At 51.6% G+C, this 18,615-nt stretch overlaps 1 protein-coding gene across 4 annotated transcripts; it reads left to right on the forward strand.

Moving 5' to 3' along the window:
* The first annotated feature begins 3,065 nt into the window (after positions 1-3,065).
* Positions 3,066-17,817, forward strand: DPH7 (diphthamide biosynthesis 7). 4 transcript variants are annotated; one of them, XM_077771562.1, is made up of 9 exons: positions 3,066-3,412; positions 4,015-4,148; positions 4,528-4,615; positions 6,348-6,439; positions 6,848-7,020; positions 11,433-11,502; positions 11,627-11,692; positions 12,414-12,586; positions 16,945-17,817. In XM_077771562.1, exons 2-9 carry the CDS (start codon positions 4,141-4,143, stop codon positions 17,397-17,399), a joined length of 1,125 nt encoding a protein of 374 aa, XP_077627688.1. In that variant the 5' UTR covers positions 3,066-3,412; positions 4,015-4,140; the 3' UTR covers positions 17,400-17,817. The 4 variants fall into 4 exon arrangements, with proteins under 4 accessions (XP_077627688.1, XP_077627689.1, XP_077627690.1 ...); XM_077771563.1 differs by having other exon boundaries at positions 3,066-3,312; XM_077771564.1 differs by lacking the exon at positions 16,945-17,817 and adding an exon at positions 12,891-15,537.
* The last annotated feature ends 798 nt before the right edge of the window (positions 17,818-18,615 follow it).

The following is an 18,615-nucleotide window of genomic DNA, read 5'->3' on the forward strand; positions in this document are numbered from 1 at the left end:
CGTCGGGGGGGGGGGGGGGGGGGAAGGCAGGCAGGGAGTGTGAGTGAGACCCAGGCCTGTTCTTGTCCCGGGGCAGGAGTTGCTGGGGGTGGTGGAGTAGGCAGGCATGGAATGTCCTTTGCCCTGGCACAAGTAAGTTCTCTTAATTCACGTGCTGGGTGGTGGGGAGTTGAGCGGTGCAGGTCCTGCCTATGAATTGGGGCAGCCAGGGTGGGTGAGGGTTGCTTTCCTGTCCACTCGGCTGGGCTCCCTCTCTCATCAGGGAGCCACAGATGTCTGAAGGCTGGCCAGCGTCTTGTACACCTCGTAGAGGCCCTTGCGGCACCGAGCCGGGCTTTGTGTCTGGGACCTTGCTGGTCCTCAGATCCAGCCAGCCTGCCTCCTAGAGGCTTTGCTTCCTGGGAGGATGAGGCTGCCCATCCCAACTCTGAGTATCTGTCCTGGGCTGCCCCTTGCCCCACATTGGTCCCAACGGCTCCTACGTTCCCTTGTGCAGCTCTCCTGCCATCTCCCAGTGTGTTCCATCCGCCCCGTGTGTCTTCATTGCTTTCCTTAGCTGAGGATAGCCTCTTGGTGGTCTTGGTTTGTGAGTTGAGCTTCCGGTAGGTTCTTTTGCAGTCCTTGGAGTCCCCTTGGGCAGTAGGTGTTAGAGAGCAGGACTGAGCAGTCAGGTGAAGGCAGAAAGGGAGCAGGAGGGCTCCCCACCAGGGGAGGGTCTCTGAAGGCTAGAGAATCCCGCATGCCCCACGTACGTTTTCACTGAGTAGCCCCCCTTGGACGGTCTGGGTGAGGTGCAGCATATCTTCTACATCCGGGACATCTTTGCTGCATAGGTGAAGTCTGCTCTAGGTCCCTCCAGACCCTAGGTTGAGCAGCGATAGGGACTCAGAAACCTATTGGGGAGGAGGGTCCGTATTATCCTGAGAGATCATCAGTCCTACAACAGCACTTGGCTTGAGCCCTTGGGGTGTTCCCAGGGCTGGTATAATTCCTGCTTCCGGAGGCCACCTCTGGTCGGGACTGTTTGGGTATGGGAGAACCCAGGATTGTCGGCATGTTGGGGTTTGGGTGGTCTCCCAGGCGTAAGGCCTTGAGTGTGCTCAGGCAGTGTACTTTCAGACCAAAGGTCTCCTGGGAAGAAGAGGCACCAGACCACAGGCTACGGTTTTTGCCTGTGTCCTTTGTGGCCGGCCACTTCAGCCTGTCTGCATTCCGTAACCAGCACACATTACCCTGCAGTCATCTACTCGCCAGAAAATTACATTGAAAGGGAAGCACCAGGGTCTCAGCAAGCCTGCAGGACACCACACTGGGTCCTGACACATGACTGATGTGTTCCACGTCACAGGGCTCATCAGGAATAGTATTGGTCTGGGGATCACTGCGCCACGAAGCTGTTTTGAGCAGGTGCTGCTGGTAGCAGATCCCTGTCCAATAGGGCTGCGCCCCTGTGCCGTGTAATCTCTACACCCAGTGTGGGACTCAAATTCGTGACCCCGAGGTCTAGCGTTGCATATTTTACCAATTGAACCAGACATGTGCCCCTTGACCATTCCTTGTAGCAGATACAAATGTGTGGTTCAGCCATATCGAAAAGTCCTATTGCTTCCGGACCAACCTTTTCTGCTTCTCTGCTTGAGCTGCTGCCTCACAGGTGTGTATGTAGCCATCGCCCTACTTGGACACCGGCTGGGTTACCCAGGTATCTATGTGGATTTCAATGTCAGCGTGCCCAGCTACCTGGAGCCATCATAAGTTAGCACTCAGCAGATGGCTTCAGACAACAGTGTATCATCCCTGTGGTGGAGGTCGGAAGTCCCAGGTCAGTGTGTTGGCAGGATCATGCATGCTCCCTCTGAAGACACATGGGAAGGTGTGCCTGTTCCAGGCCTCTGCTAGCTTCTGGAGCTTGGAAGGTGGCAGTATGGGTTCTAGGAGGCAGCCCTTGCCGTGTGGATGCATCATACCAATCCTCTGGTTTTACGTTTTCTCTGTAGGTCTCTGTCCTTGAGAGACCAAATCACCCTTTCATAAAGATAGCAGTCATATTGGACCAGGGCCCAATGTAATGACCTCATTTTAACTGGATTACCTCTTTAATGGCCCTGTTTCTAAAGGTCATGTTCTGTGGTGCTGTGGGTTCGACATACTTTTCTGGGGAGACAATTCAATCCATCCTTAACAGTGTCTAAAGCATGCTTTCCCCAAACCTATTCTGTAGAATATGTTAATTTTCTTGAATGGCAGCTGCGCCTACTCAGTCTCCCCAACGAGATCGTGACTGTGCTGGGTGTCTCCCTTACATTCTGAGTCCGAGTGGCCGGCGGAGCCCTGACGCTGTCTACCGTCCTGCCCACCTCAGTCCGCCCTGTCTCCTCCACTGTCCCGGTAGGTGGGACTTGGCGTCCACTAGTGGGCCGCACTTCATGCCCCGCCGGCAGCCCTCTACGATGGACATGAGGGGCAGAGGGCAGGCAAGGCCCAGCCTTAGGACTGACCCTGGATTGGGCTCCCTGAATGTCTAGGTCCTTAGTTCACCCCCCACTTCCCTGCCGTTCTTCTCTTCCTCTGCGACCCCCTCCCCGGCTCCCCTTCAGGGCCCAGATCTCCTGCGACTCTGAGGGGGACACCACTGTCCCTCCGGATGCCCACGTCTTCTGCCAGGGCAAGATGCGCGCCCTGGCGCGTGGGGCCGCGGAAGTTCGTCGGCCGGCAGGGGGCGCCGGAGCCCAGCCTCGCGCGCGGCGGCATCGACGGCCGGAAGTCCCGCCCCGACGCCCCGGGAAAGGGAAGGATGCGACTGCGGAAGTAGAAAAAGGACCGGCCCCGCGAGCATCTCTTCGCCGACGCCGTCTTCGGTCCTGACCCCCTACCTCGCGCTCAGCGTCGACCTCGGGCCCGATCCCGCTCTCATCCTGGCCTCGTCTCCCGGCCCTCGCTGCCCGGTCCCCGCAGCCTCGGACGCTACTGCGTCCTGGTCTGACTTCGGGGCGTCCAGAGGTCGCGTGCAGCTGTTGCGCGTGGTGGACACGGAACACACCGCGGACTCGGTGGAGTGGTGCCCGTTGGAGGGCCGCAGGCACTTGCTGGTCTGCGGCACCTACCAGCTGCGGAAGCCGGAGGGCCCGCCCGCGGCCCCCAAGAGCAAGGTGCGCGGCGCCTTCCCGGCCGCCGGCGGTCTTGGCCGCGGCCTCTAGGTCCGCGCTCCCCGGATGCCGTTTCTCAAGCAGCTAAGGCCCCAGAGTCAAACCCTTAGGAGAGGTCGCAGGAAGGAAGAGACGGTGCTTCAGAGAGGCAGAGCCGACTGCGGAGGTTGGGACGTGTCTGGCCTGCTGTGGGGGGAGGCGGGGCCGGAAAAGTCTGTGCAGTCACACAGGAGATGAAGCTGTGACGTTGGCTTTGTGGCCAGAAGGTAGGTTAGAATGGGCATCTTGAGAGTGCAGTGTCCCTTATATGCAGACGTGGCTCACGCTTAACGAATGAAGCCTAGAATAGAAGAGAAAAACGGGAATTGGGAGGAGCTGTACCTAATCTCTTGAAGGCATCTATTCAGATCCAACCAGGACACTATTAAGCATGAGACCTGGCACTCCAGCAACAGGCCTAGGTCAGGACGCTTACCGGCAGACTGGGCCCTGTGGTGACCCTAACCATAGCTGGTCCCTGTCAGCCCACTTAGAAGGACCATTCTAGGGGCGCCTGGCTGGCTCAGTCCGAAGAGCATGCGATGCTTGATCTTGAAGTCATGAGTTTAACTGAGCCCCACATCCGTGTAGAGATTGCTTGAGTAAATACAACTTAGAAGATTCTGTGCCGAGTCCAGCAGTTTATCTACTTACCCATTAATCACATACAAAAGAAGAGACATTTGTCCAGCTCAGAAAATCAGGTGCTTCAAGGCAGAGTTCCAGAGCCTCGGCAAGGCTTTTCTTTCCCTTGATTCCTTTTTCCACCAACTTGGGTTCCTCGGTATCTATTAGGGTAATCAGAGAACACATCTGCATTTTTTTGTAGAGTGGACTCGACGCCGACGAGCCTCAAATCCGTTTAGGTCGTCTCTACTTGTATAGTTTCAATGCGGACAGCTCTGCTTGCCCCCTGCTTGAGATCCAAAGAAGAGATGCTTCTGCAATCTTGGACATGAAATGGTATAACTGATAACGATTCCTCCTGTCTGGGATTTGTCACAAGTATTTGTTCATTTAATCAGGGGAGCCTGATGCATGTCAGCATTCAATGAGATGGGGAAATGTCTGAACTTTGGGTTCATTTCTTTACTGTCCTGCCCACCTCTTGGCGTTTGGACGCTAGTGGAGACTTGGGCTCCTCTCATTTCTGAGTCCTAGGGTTGGTATCAGCCTGGGAAGTGATGATAGTTCTCTGATTTATAAGCTGGGGAATCTGGAACGGGACTGCAGGCTACAACCTAACTTTGGAAGTGAAATTTAACGTTACTGAGGTGCATAACGTTCGCCTGTGCTCTGGGCGTATCCCTTGTTCTGACTGGCATGTGAATTCTCTCCTCAGGTGCCATGTCCCGGTGGCCGGCCATGCCCTCTTGGGTGTGGCAGATGCTGGTGGGTCCATAGAACTGCTCCGCTTGGTGGAATCTGAGGTCAGTGACTAGGGCCAGGAGTTGTGGGGGGTGGAAAGAATCTGAATAGGAAGAGTTTGGGCAGGAGGCTGTGCTGATATAAACCTTTTTGTAGGATGGTTTCTGTTCAATGGCAAATCGTATCGTAAAACATTCTATTTTTTTAAATGTTGATTTATTTGTTTTGAGAGAGCGTGAGGGAATATGAGTGGGGGAGGAGGAGGCAGAGGGAGACGGAGAGAGAGAATCCCAAGCAGGCTCCATGATGTCAGTGTGGATTCCGACGCGGGGCTCGATCCCACAAACTGCAAGATCATGACCTGAGCTGAAATCAAGAGTCAGAAACTTAACTGACTCAGTGACCCAGGCACCCCTGTCATGAAGCATTCTAAATTAGCATGCAGTCTCTCTCTCTCTCTCTCTCTCTCTTTTTTTAATGTTTATTTATTTTTGAGAGTGAGAGCAAGACTGAGTGTGAGCAGGGGAGGGGCAGAGAGAGGGAGACACAGAATCCGAAGCAGGCTCCAGGCTCTGAGCTGTCAGCACAGAGCCCGACGCAGGGCTCAAACCCATAAACCGTGAGATCATGACCTGAGCGGAAGTTGGACACTTAACCAACTGAGCCACCCAGGTGCCCCAACATGCAGTCTCTTAAATTATTGGGTTCTGCATTTAAATCTGAGAAGAGATCAACGTATGTGTCACCAGGAGAAGGCTGAAGTGACAGGGTATTTATTCGCCTGTCAGTGGATCTGAAAGTTCCTCTGTGAGGAAAGCTGGACCAGCATTCTTAGGTTGATGATGCTGGGGCCAAGAATAGCAATGAATTTCCTGTGTGAAAGTGGTGTTTCTCAGCCATAATTAGGAAGGCATATGCTTCCTACGTGGCTTTCTCAGAGCATTTGGTGTTGATGAGCACCACGCATTTGCAAAATGACTGCATCTACTTGTTGGAAGAGGGAGAGAATTGGGAAGTCCATCAGTTGAGGAAAGTAAACAGCCCACAAGGCCAAGCCCTGACTCAGAGAGAGGGACACACACTGGGACAGGGGTGCAGGTGGGACTGGAGCACGTCCACTTGCTATTGGCTTAATGGCAGCTGAGGGCGTGTGTATAATGGGCCTCACAGGCCAGCTGACAGCAGCTGGCCTCTCTCAGGAGTGAGGGAGGACACATCCGAGGAAGGCTGTGTGCCCGTCAACTAGGATTCTGAGTAAGTGATAAACCCCAGAGAGGACTTCGAGGAAGCAGCTTGCTGGGAGCCTTTTGATGGAGTTAAGCACCGTTCAGGTTGCTTAGGTAATAAAAAAAAAAACTTACATAAATCATAGAAAACAGGAATGACGTTAATGGCTAGTTGTGGTTTCTGAAAAGGAAGCTGGAGGAAAGAGCAGAGTATCTCTGTCCCCGGAGACAGAAGGCGCCAGCATCCCTGAGGCTTGAAGGGGTGGAGAGTGTGTCCTAGAGGTGCATCTCGGAGCCCACGTAGGCGGTGTGATGGACAGCGAGGGCGTCTGAAAAACAGATCCGCTTTCCCCAAGGTCACATGTGTGAGAAAGCCCTCCTGCAGGCGTGTCTGCTGGAGGGCAGGGGCCAGTTCCCCTGTGTCTTCTCATTCTGCTATGAATGAGGGACTAACCCGTTTTGTTCACCTAGAATGTGATGGAGGACTGAGGCCTACCTGGGCTCCAGGAGTGGTCTTTCCAGGGTCCTGGGCTGTTTCCCTTTGGTAGTGGTGTTCTCTCTCCACTAGACTGCTTACACACTGCAGCCGTCTTCCGGCTTTGCCCTGGAGAAGCAGTGTCTGGCCTTGTCTCTGGATTGGTCCATTGGGAAAACTGGAAGGTAAGAGCCGGCGTTGGTGAGGGTTCCCGTATTTCCTCTGAGCATTCGTTCCTCTTTTCGTGCAAGAGAGAATTGAAGCCTTGCACCAGCCTTGATTGTGGCTTCCTAGACTTGGGAATGTCACTACTGGTCTTTATCTAAAAAGAAAAAGTTCCAACCTTTTAGGTAAACAAGACAGCGTTTTCATCAAGAGAAGCCGACGTGGGTTTGTCTTGACAGATTATATATGTGGTAGTTTTGATCTCTACCAGATGCCCAAACCCCTTAACAGGCACATCCGTGCACCGGGCCCACGGAGAGCCTCCCGGGACACGCCTCGGATGCCACCAGTGGGGAACCAGAGGGAGGTGATGAGTTTGGGTCACTGAATAAATTCAACTGGGTTTCTCCATTGGTTCTCGTGTCTAGGGCCAGTGACCAGCCCTTGAAAATCATCAGCAGCGACTCCAAGGGTCAGCTCCACCTGCTGGACGTGAATGAGCAGGGGCCTGGGCTACAGGAGGTGGCCACGTGGCAAGCCCATGACTTTGAGGCCTGGATTTCGGCTTTCAATTACTGGCAGACAGAAATCGTTTATTCAGGTTGGTACTTCTCCACAGGGGATCGACCCCAGGAGGGAGGGAGCAAGCAGGTGAGGCCCAGGTCAGGGCTGTAACTCCAGACATATTGGGACCTTGAAAACCCTTTGTGGAGAATGTGTTCTCTGGGGTAAAAGCTGTACTTGGGACTCACCACTTGGCTCCTCCTTGGGAAGCAAAGCGCACCGGGCTGCAGGCATTGCAGGGTGTTGGGGGCACCCCCAGTGCTGGAGCAGCGGGAGCCCTGGAGCCCTGCCTCCTGCCGCGCCTGCTGTTTGATCTCTGGCCGCTGCTCCAAGAATCCAGGGTCCCCACGTTTCCCGCTGCCTTCTCTGGGTCCAGTGTTGACCTCGTCATGTTGGATTTCAGGCTGTCTACTCCTCTTTTGGGTCCAGTTTACCTTCCCGAAGAAAAGCCCGAGGGGGTTAGGGTTGCTTTCCGGACCTTGTGAGTGCTGTGCGTGGGGCGTGCTGATGTGAGGGTGAGAAATGAACAGGCCTGGAGGCTGCAGGAGCCAGGTAGCTGAGCAGCCTGTCTTCCCCGGCAGGAGGGGACTCCTGGGAGATGGGAGGTGAGGGGCGGGGCGCATTGGCCTCTAGAAGACAGAAGGGGAGTCGCTGGATTTGCGGGGAGGCAAAGAAAAGATCTGACCCTTGTTTCCTTTTGTGTCTAGTTGCTGGTGGTGTGCTAAGCTCCGCGGGAGCAGTAAGGCCAGGGACGCTCCGTTAGATGGTCAGGAAGCTCCGTGGCCCACTCCGCTCTGCCGGCACCGCTCTGGCGCAAGTCCTCGGTGGCGGCCACCGTGCCTGCTCCGGGGCGCGCCTCTGAGCAGCACTCACACACTGACCCCCTCCTGGCACAGTCTTTTCTCCGCCTTACCCTGGGCTTTCCTCTTCCTGAGTGCTGCTGACCCCTTCCCTCCACTTGGAAGTGCTCGTCCTCTGGCCTGTCTGGGTGTTTTCACTCTCCATTGTCGCCGTTAGGGCTCCAGCTGCCGTCTCTCTCTTCCAGAAACACTGCGTTGTGGTTGCTTAAGCAGACCAGTTTTTCTTTTTTTCCTTTTATTTTCCTTCTTTCTTTCTTTTCTCTTTCTTTCAAGGAAGTTTTACTAATTTAAGTAATTTGTGCACCCAACATGGGGCTTGAACTCATGGCCCTGAGGTCGAGAGTTACGCACTCTTCAGACTGAGCCAGCCAGGCACCCTAGACCTTTTTTTCCCCTGAGCTCTTGATTCCTTTGTCTTGCCAGCTACCAAATATTCTGCAAGGATGCTTCCTGGGGGTGGGGTGACTTCGGCTCGGGTCATGATCTCATGGTTACTGAGATCGAACCCCGCATCAGGCTTTGTGCTGACAGCGTGGAACCTGCTTGGAATTCCCTCTCCCTGCCCCTCCCCTGCCTCTGCACATTCTCACTCTCTCACACACTCTCTATCTCAAAGGTAAATAAACAGTAAGAAAAGAAAAAAGGATGCTTCCTGGGCGTTTCATACGTGGATCGTGGATCCCGGCCAAGCCCTTGTCCCCGTGTTGTCCTGTTGCACGTAGCTCCTACCTCATCTCCCGACCCCAGCGCAGGGTCTGGCTGCCCAGATCAGACACTGGCATCCCCTCACCTCTTCCAGGAGCGGGAGACCTTGGATTTTTTCTCTTCTAAGCATCTCAGAATTGGCCGTCTCTTTCTCTTTCCACCTGTTGGGGGCACTGTTTCATCTCATCTCCTAGCAGAGCCCTGAACGATGGCCCTGTATTCATTCTGAGCCTTTCCAATCGTGCCCCCACACTGTAGCTAGAGCTATTGTTTTAAAAACCGGCAAACGCTCAGTTGAGTGTCCTACGTCACCTCAGGTCATGATCTCAGGGTTTGTGGTTCAAGCCCCGTGTCGGGCTCTGTGCAGACGGCTCAGAACCTGGAGCCTGCTTTGGATTCTGTGTCTCCCTTTCTGTCTGCCCCTCCCCTGCTCACACTCTGTCTCTCTCTGTCTCTCATAAAAACTTAAAAATGTTAAAACTACGCAAACGTTATCACACTTCGGTCATGGCTAAACCCTTGGTAGCTTCCTTCTAGAACACTTGTGCGACCCCCCAGCGAGATTGTGGATTTGCATGTCAGGTCCCTGCCTGTCTTTCAGCCTGGTTTTGTGTGATCCCTCTTCCCTCACATATTCCGTGTTCTCTGCAATCTCCGTGCTTGACTAAATTACTCTTTTCTCCCCCAGTCTCGGTGTGAGATCCCGGGTTGGTTCTGCGTTTCTGGCAGGGCTCATTGTAGAGTCCTGTCCCGGAGGCACTGGCGCAGTGTGGCCTCTGGTCGCTGTTCAGGCACCCTGCTCGTCCTCATCATGACTAGTGCTTACCTTCCCCTGACAGCAGGGCCCTTTATGCATTTTTTGCTGCTGCACTGAACAGTCTCAGGGACAACAATAGATATTTAATTTCTTGTGGTCTTTTCATTCTTGCATTAGTCCTACCTTGAGACTCCGCTAATTCAGGGCCAGGCGTAGTGGAGGCTGTGATGTTGTAATTCAGCCCCAAGTCGTTTATTCAGTAAATGTTTGTTGAGCACCTAATATGTACCATGCGCCACTCTAGGTGCCTGAGATGCGTGAGCTAACGAGACAGGCAAAAGTCCTGCTTTCCCTGAACTTACACTGAGAGGAGACAGGCAGTGGTCATGAAGCAGAACACAGGATGAGTGAACAGAGGCCACAGTGGCTCAGGGGTGAGAAGTGCTTTGAGGAGAGGAAAGGTGGGCCACGGTTGGGGGATTGGGGTGCTGTGGGCAGGTGTAGACCATCCTGTTATAGAGCATGGTCACAGTGGGCAGAGGTAGGGAGGGAGTGAGCCTGCTGCGCGGGGACAGCAAGTGACCGTGTGGCCAGAATGGCAGGAGGTGGGTGGCAGAACAGAAGGTGAGATCAAAGGTCATAGGGCCTTGCAGGCCTAAGGAAGGACTTTGGCTTTGGCTCACCCTGAAATAGGAGCCATTGCAGGATACTGAGTGGGGGGTGACGTTTTCTGACGTAAATGTTGCAGAATTGAAGGGGATCTTCTTTCCTAACGTGTCCAGCGTAGACTGCAAGGGCGCGAGGGCAGAGCCTGAGGACCTGCCGTGCAGACGGTGGCAGGAAGGCCAGACCGTGTTGGGAGCAGTGCCCGCGAGGGGAACGGGGCAGGACTTTGGACGCCTGTGTGAAGATGGCTCGTCAGGATGTCTTGGTGGATGGACGTGGGGTGTGAGAGAGAGACCCGTGTGTAAAGAAGCCGCTACCAGCTTTCTCTGCAAATTTGTGCAGAGTTGAGGCTCACCTGCAGGCGTCCTGCCTGGACGGACGGTTCTGTTGGTCTGCTTAGTGGCCGGTCAAGTTCGTCCTGTGCCCCTTCCGTCTGTCCCGGGGTCCTGCAGCGCGCTCAGTCAGCGTGTGTTGGGTGGGTGGGGAGTAGGGGGGAAGGTGGATAGGTGCTGGGTGGGTATATGGAACGACACATGGTTGAGTGGACGGACGGACGGACGGACAGATGAGTGATCAGACCTAGGTGTTTTTCTTGTGCTCCTCTTCATCCTCCCTGCAGGCCCTGCTGTTTAGCCTCTCCCTTCCTTCGCCCTAGATCTTGTTGTTTTCTTCAACTGGTTATGGATTAGGGTGTCAGTTCCCTATTCTTCCCATTTTTTCAGATTCCCTATGACGAGCACAGGGGCTCTTTTCACTGCAGGGCTACCAAGGGCACCCCCCTCTGAGATACATGGGGGTGTGCTGAGGTTCCAGAACCTTAAGAAGTGGTCGTGTTTGCGGCGCCTCGGTGGCTCAGTTGGTTGACTCTCTGACTTCGGCTTAGGTCCGATCTCACTGTTTGTGAGTTCGAGCCCCGCATCGGGCTCTGTGCTGACACCTTGGAGCCTGGAGCTGCTTCAGTTCCTGGTTCTCCCTCTCTCTCTGACCCTCCCCCACTTGCACTCTGCGTCTCTCTCTCAAAAAATAAACGTTAAAAAAAAGAAGTGCTCATGTTTGCTGCCTCCTGCACGCAGGTCCCATGCAGAGTTCCCTGATGTGGCTGCTCCGGTTTGCGTAACCGGGCGCGGTGGTCGCTGGAGCCTGAACAGAAGCCACTTTAGCCACGTGTGACCTGAAAACTTTTACCCTAACTTCTCGTCCTTCCCTTTCGTTCCCGTAGGCTGAGCCCATCAGCCTTGCCTGTCTTCCCTGCAGGTGCCCCCTTCAAGTGTAAACGCAGCCACAGCACAGGCCTCTCTCCGAGCTGCTGTTTCTAGAACTCTTCCCACCTGGGGCCGACCTGAAACCCCCCAGGAGAAGCCCTCCCTGGGGGTTTACTTGCGGGCATAGGTTCCCTCCCTGAGAAGCGGCCACTTCCTGCTGTCATTGCCATCGTCAGCGGGTGTTTCTGTTTCCCCCCAGGTGGGGACGATGGCCTTCTGAAAGGCTGGGACACCAGAGCACCTGGCACATCTGTGTTCACTAGCAGGAGGTAAGTTCATCAAGGGGCCGGCCCTGGGCCTGCAACACCAGCCTGCCCGCCCCTCCTGGCTGCTTCCCTCCGGAGACCTGTCCCTGCCCGTGCGCCCGCTCAGGCCTTGCACTTCTGCCTGTAGGCACTCCATGGGCGTGTGCAGCATTCACAGCAGTCCCCATCAGGAGGGCATCCTGGCCACAGGAAGGTGAGTGAGTCCCTTTGGGTTTGTGCACAGGGGACCATCCTGCACCTTTTACTTCATTTTCTCATGTTGACCATTGCAGTGTTTAATTGGACCAACTCTTTTCTTGATGTTTGTTTTTGAGAGAGAGTATGAGCACGCATGTGTGTGCGTCGGCGGGGGGTGAGGCGCAGGGGGGGCAGAGAGAGAGGGAGACAGGATCCCAAGCAGGCTCTGCGGTCTTAGCACAGAGCCTGATGTGGGACTTGATCCCCTGAACCGTGAGATCATGACCTGAGCCGAAATCAGGAGTTGGACATTTAACCTACGGAGCCACCCATGCTCCACCAATTGGACCAGCTCTTAAACCGGAGTGTAGGTGGGGCGCCTGGGTGGCTTAGTCGGTTAAGTGTCCGACTTTCGCTCAGGTCATGATCTCGCCGTTCGTGGGTTCGAGCCCCGCGTCGGGCTCTGTGCTGACTGCCAGCTCAGAGCCTGGAGCCTGTTTCAGTCTGTGACTCCCTCTCTCTCTGACCCTCCCCTGCTCACGCTGTCTCTCTCTCTCTCCTAGAAATAAATAAAAACATTAAAAAAAAAAAAAAACCAGAGTGTAGGTATCTGGGCTGGGAAAAGGGACTGTGTCCTAGAGCAGTGAGTAGGATGGGCCTCCCCGCGAGATGTTCCCCTGCCACCGGGGGACCTGGGGGTAAGTGAGCATTGGCTTTCCCGCATGATCCCTGTGCAGCTACGACGAGCACGTTCTACTGTGGGACACTCGGAACATGAAGCAGCCTTTTGCAGACATGTCCGCGGAGGGCGGAGTGTGGAGGCTCAAGTGGCATCCTTTCCGCCACCACCTCCTCCTGGCAGCGTGTATGCACAGTGGCTTTAAGATCTTCAACTGCCAAAAAGCAACAGGTGAGTAGGGGGCTTGTGGCAGCCAGGCCTGGGGTGGGGGTTCAGTTTCCTGCCCCCTTTTTCTACCAGTGCTTCACTTCTGCTCACGCACCCTTGCTCACGCTCTGTGAGCAGAACCCAGCACTGGTCAGACCCGGCTCTGATGGTGCCTGAGCCCCAGAAGGTGGCTGGAGGGGGAGGGCAGCCCTGTGGGGCCTCACTCCAAGTTCGTGCTGCAGGGGGGGGGCCTGGAAAGAGCCAGNGGCCAGTAAGTCTTCACTGTTGGGACTGTTTCACATTTTCTCCTCTCTTTATAAACACCCAGTGCCCCCTTTCCCTCCTCATCCTGTTCGTGACTCTGCCTCCCTCCTCGTCTATACAAAGAAGCGACGAAGGCACCACCTCTCTGCTCTGAGGGCCTCACGGCCTGTCTCTGGCGCACCCAGAGCTTCCTGTTCCCCAGGGGGCAGAACTCCGGCTCGTGGTGGTGTGAGTGGCACAAGCAGCTATCCCAACGCTACTGGAAAGTCCTCCACCCCCAGTGAATCGAGATGCCACTCTTCCTGTGTATCAGCCTTATGTGCTTCCATGGCTTTTTTTTTTTTTTTTTTTTTTTGTCTTTTGAGTCCTGCTGGGTGTCTCTTCACGTGTCTGCACCTACTGCTGTGATCTTGGAGGCTTGGTGGTGCCTTTGTAATAGAAGAGTTATGGGCACTTTCACTCTTCCTTTTCAAGGATTTCCTACTATTCTTATATTTGAATTTGAACATTAACTTATCTTGTCCCAGAAAGAAGTTTATTAGATTTGTATAGGGATTGTATTAAATATAAATTAACCAGGGGGGGCCTGGGTGGCTCAGTCGGTTAAGCGTTTGACTTTGGCTTGGGTCACAATCTCACAGCTTGTGAGTTCAAGCCCCATGTCAGGCTCTATGCTGACAGTTCAGAGCCTGGAGCCTGCTTCAGATTCTCCCTCTCTCTCTGCCCCTCCCCGCCCCTCGCTTTCCCTTTCTTTCTCTCTCCCTCTCAAAAATAAATAAACATTAAAAAAATTAAATATAAATTAACTGTACAGCTGACTCATCATCTGGGGTCATCTTACTCAAGAAAAGGGGTGCCTTTCCATTTGTTCAAGTTTGATTTTGTATTTTTCAGAGGGTTTTAACCTTCTTCTACATACATTGTATATTTTTTCTTTTTTTAAATGTTTTCTTTTTAAAAAGAATTTTTTATAGTTGTTTATTTTTGAGACCGAGAGAGACAGAACATGAGTGGGGGAGGGTTAGAGAGAGGGAGACACAGAATCTGAAACAGGCTCCAGGCTCTGAGCTGTCAGCACAGAGCCCCACACAGGGCTCGAACCCATGAACTGTGAGATCATGACCTGAGCCGAAGTCAGCTGCTTAACTGACTGAGCTACCCAGGTACCCCTGTACATTTCTTATTAACTTTATATGTAAGCAGTCTTTTAGTTGTTGCTATAAATGGAGTTTTTTCTCTCATTACATCTTGTAACTGGATATTATCTGAGTATTTGAAAACTTTTTTTTTTTAATTTTTAAATGTTTTTTACTTATTTTTGAGAGTATGAGAGAGCGTGAGCAGGGGAGGGTCAAAGAGAGAGGGAGACACAGAATCCAAAGCAGGCTCAAGGCTCTGAGATGTCAGAGCCCGACGCGGGGCTCGAACCCACAAACTGTGAGATCATGACCTGAACCGAAGTCGGACGCTTAACCAACTGAGCCCCCCGGGCACCACAAAAAAACTATTGTTTTTTTTTTGTTGGTAATTTCATATCCAGCTGCCATACTAAATTAAAAAAAAAAAAAAAATTGTTTCTATTATTGATTCTGTGGGTTTTCCAGGTAAATATCATGTCATCTGCAAAAAGATGTAGTTTTATTCTTTATTTTCTGATTCTAATACAGTACTACTGATTGTTTCCTCTTGTTTAATTTTGTTTATTGATCTCTTCAGTACAATTTTAGAAAGTAGTGTAAGTGCAGGTTCTCCTCGCTGGCTTCCCGACCTTGATGGAGGCACCCTGGCAGTCCTGTTGGGTACAGTGATGTATAGGAGCTAAAGTGTATCTGTGTTACTGTATTGAACAAGTACTCCTCCATTCCTGTTTTCTTGATACATATTTTTTTAAATCAGGAATTGCTGAATTTTTGTCAGATGCTCTTATAATACGAGCTATGTTATTCTTCTTCATAGATGTATAACTATGGTAAATTTTGTTTATGGAATTCCTAATATGGAATATACTCCTAGAATAAGTCCCATGTGGTTATGGTGTGTATTTTTTTTTTTTTTAATTATTGAGAGAGAGAGAAAAAGCAGGGAAGGGGCAGAGATAGAGGGAGACGGAGAATCCGAAGTGGGCTGTGTGCTGATAGCAGCAAGCCTGATGCAGGGCTCAAACTCATGAACTGACCTGAGCAGAAGTCAGATGCTTAACTGACTGTGCCACCCAGGCGCCCCAGCTGTGTGATTTTTTTTTTTTTAATTAATGTTTATTTATTTTTGAGAGAGAGAGAGAACATGAGCATGAGCATGGGAGGGGCAGAGAGGGAGACACAGAATCTAAAGTGGCTCTAGCCTCGGAGCTGCCAGCATAGAGCCTGACTTGAGGCCCGAACCCACAAACTGTGAGACCATGACCTGAGCCGAAGTCAGACACCCAACCGAGACACCCAGGCGCCTCATGTGTGTGTGATTTCTTTGATGCTGGATGTGATCTGGTGCTGTTTTATCAAGATTAGATTTCAGCATTATGTTTGGTTCATGTGAAAATCAAAACCAGAAGTATGAACATTTTTCTTCATTTTCTCTTCTCTTGAGTAATTTTTACATCATTTGGATTATCTTTTTGATCAAGATTTGGTAAAATTACATGAGCCTACAAAGTCGCTTAAAAAAAATTTTTTTTTAATATTTTTCACGGGTGCCAGGGTGGCTCAGTCGGTTAAACGTCCGACTGCAGCTCAGGTCATGATCTCGCAGTTTGTGGGTTCAAGCCCCACATCAGGCTCTGTGCTGACAGCTCAGAGTCTGGAGCCTGCCTCAGATTCTGTGTCTCCCTCTCTCTCTGACCCTCCCCTGCTCATGCTGTCTCTCTCAGAAATAAAGCATTAAAAAATTTTTTTCAATGTTTGTTTATTATTGAGAGAGCGACAGAGTATGAGCAGGGGAGGGGCAAAGAGAGGGCGAGACACAGAATCCAAATCAGACTCCAGGCTCTGAGCTGTCAGCACAGAGCCTAACGTGGGGCTCGAACTCACAAACAGTGAGATCATGACCTGAGCTGAACTTGGATGCTTAACCTACTGAGCCACCAAGGTGCCCTCCAAGAAAATTTTCAATAGTTCTCATTGGTCATGTTTTACTTTGTATATTTATACAAATATATAAAGGTGGAACTTGCTATACGTAGAGTTCTCTCCTTTTCCTTAATTTTTTAAAAATATTTTTTAATGTTTATTTTTGAGAGAGAGAATGTGAGTGGGGGAGGGGCAGTGAGGAGACACAGAATCCAAAGCAGGCTCCAGGCTCCAAGCTGTCGGCACAGAGCCCGATGCAGGGCTTGAACCCGCAGACCGTGAGATCATGACCTGAGCCGAAGTTGGATGCTTAACGGACTGAGCCCCCCAGGCGCCCCTTGGCAACACCTTGTTGTTTTTTTTCTGGTCAAATAATTGCTTTCAAACCTTCCATAGCTCAACCTCTTTCCAGTCTTCCCCTCCATCCTCAAAGTTGCTGTAGGAACTCACCAGAAGGAAAACCGCTTCATCTCTTCAGCGAGTCCTTCCCAAGCTCAAATCCAGACTTTACAGAGCATGCTGAACTCTTTATGTTTTTGACCCTCCAGATAATGTGGTGAGAGAGAGAGAGAGACAGCATGAACAGGGGAGGGCCAGAGAGAGGGGGAGACACAGAATCCGAAACAAGCTCCAGGCTCTGAGCTGGCAGCACAGAGCCCGACGCGGGGCTCAAACCCACGAACCGTGAGATCATGACCTGAGCCGAAGTCGGACGCTTAACCGACTGAGCCACCCAGGCGCCCCCCTCTGCTTTGAAGTCTTAACTGAAGCATTTGCCAAGTCCTCCGACTTGGAAAGGCACTGTCGCCCTTGTGCTTCTGTAGCCAGGCTGCTTCCTCTGTCAGGCACCCAGAGTGCACTCGCTACCAGATGAAGGTCTGTTTTCTCTTCATCTGTCCACATCTCAAGGATTCCTTTGCGTGATGCACATTGGCTGCTGACAAATGAGTGACTGCTTTTAGCCGAGTCTCCCTTTGAGAGTGGGCGGCGCCCATCAGTTGGTAGTGATGAGATCAACCTGGGTAACGTCACACTTCCTGTGTTCTGTCTTTCTAGAGGAGAAGCAGGAAGCCTGCACAGTCTCTGCATCCCACACGCTGCCCAACTCGCTGGTGTATGGAGCCGACTGGTCCTGGCTCGGCGTCCACAGTGTGTCACAGAACCACCAGCCGTCCTGCTCAGGTTCCTTTCCCTGCCGCAGCTCACGAGGCAAAGCCGCACATCTCTCAAACCTGAAGGCTGTGCACCAGTCACCAGCACACTCTTATGATCATTTAGCAGAGAATGGTAAAGAAGGTCATACCAGACTTCAGAATGGAAGCAAACGGAGGGCTTCTGTCCAGGCACTCACAGAGGACATGGTTAAGGGTGACAGCCAGCTGCACACTGCAGGGACCAAGGTTTGTGACTGTGACCTCTATCCGGAAGCAGCGAACTTTGACATCAACTTCCTAGCTACTTGCTCCTTTTATGATCATATCCTTCACCTCTGGAAGTGGGAGAACATCTGAGCTGGAGAAGAGACTGCTTAACTTGAAATCAGAGACCACTTCTACAAATAAAGCCCGCAGTGGGACTTTGTGAGTGAACTGCCATCAGACCATCTCATTGAGATTTCTATTGTAGTCTCTACGACCGTACAGGGCTCAGTGTATCTTATAGGATCCACAGTGTAAACAGTCAAAAAAAAAACTGGCTTCTCTTAAATAAATCTTATCTGGGGGCACCTGGGTGGTTCGGTCGGTTAAGTGTCCAACTTTGGTTCAGGGCATGATCTCACAGGTTTGTGAGTTCAAAGCCCACATCCCGCTCTGCGCTGATGGCTTGAGAGCCTGCTTGGGATTCTTTCTCTCCCTCTCTTTCTCTGCCCCTCCCCTGTTCACATGCACTCTCTCTCAAAAAATAAACTTAAAAAATAAAGATCACCTGTGGGGATGAGCACTGAGTGTTATGTGGAAACTAATTTGACAATAAACTATTTGTAAAAAAAAAAAAAATGAAAAAAAAATAAAGATCACCTTATCATGGCACCAGAAGCACTTGTAGTAGTCTCTATGCTGATAAACAAAAAGAAGCCTATACACATTGAGATGCCTAAGTGTGTCATAAACTTGAATTATTCCCCATTGTGGCTTTAGTAACCTGAGTAGCTTGCAGAGCTAGACACATACTAACACCAAGAACATAACTGGGTTTGTGACTCCTCTGACTCCCATAGGAGTTCATTGTCTCTCTGGAAGAAACAGTTGTTGAAGTGCAGGCTAGTGTAGAATTTGTCAAATTTCTACCAATATTCTATGTATGTGTTCAGAGTCAGAAAACACTATTATTTTATGATGAAAATATAGGTCACAACATATAAAAAAATCACTCTGCAAAAGTGACCAATTCCTAGCTAATGGTGCATTTATTTCAATACAAGAATTTGAATCCTCAAGTGTTTGTATTAATGGTTATTTAAGGGTCAATTAAATACGAAGCAGAATACATTATACTCCAGGGACTGTGCACTAAAACCGGGGAACCCAGAGGAGAAGCTAGATTACTGGAGATTTGCCCCCAGAATAGTTGTTTTTGAACCGATCAAGAATATGCAAACTGACTTCTGGAGCGAAGAATCTGAGGGATAACTACTGTCGTCACGTGGCACCACGTGCCTTGTGAATTTTCCTTCTTCCATGTGTTTTCGCCCTTGGCCTACCTCCCCAGCACCTTTTGGTTGGGAAG

The sequence above is a fragment of the Crocuta crocuta genome, unplaced genomic scaffold, assembly GCF_008692635.1.
Source record: "Crocuta crocuta isolate KB4526 unplaced genomic scaffold, BGI_CrCroc_1.0 scaffold1013, whole genome shotgun sequence".
Lineage (NCBI taxonomy): Eukaryota > Metazoa > Chordata > Mammalia > Carnivora > Hyaenidae > Crocuta > Crocuta crocuta.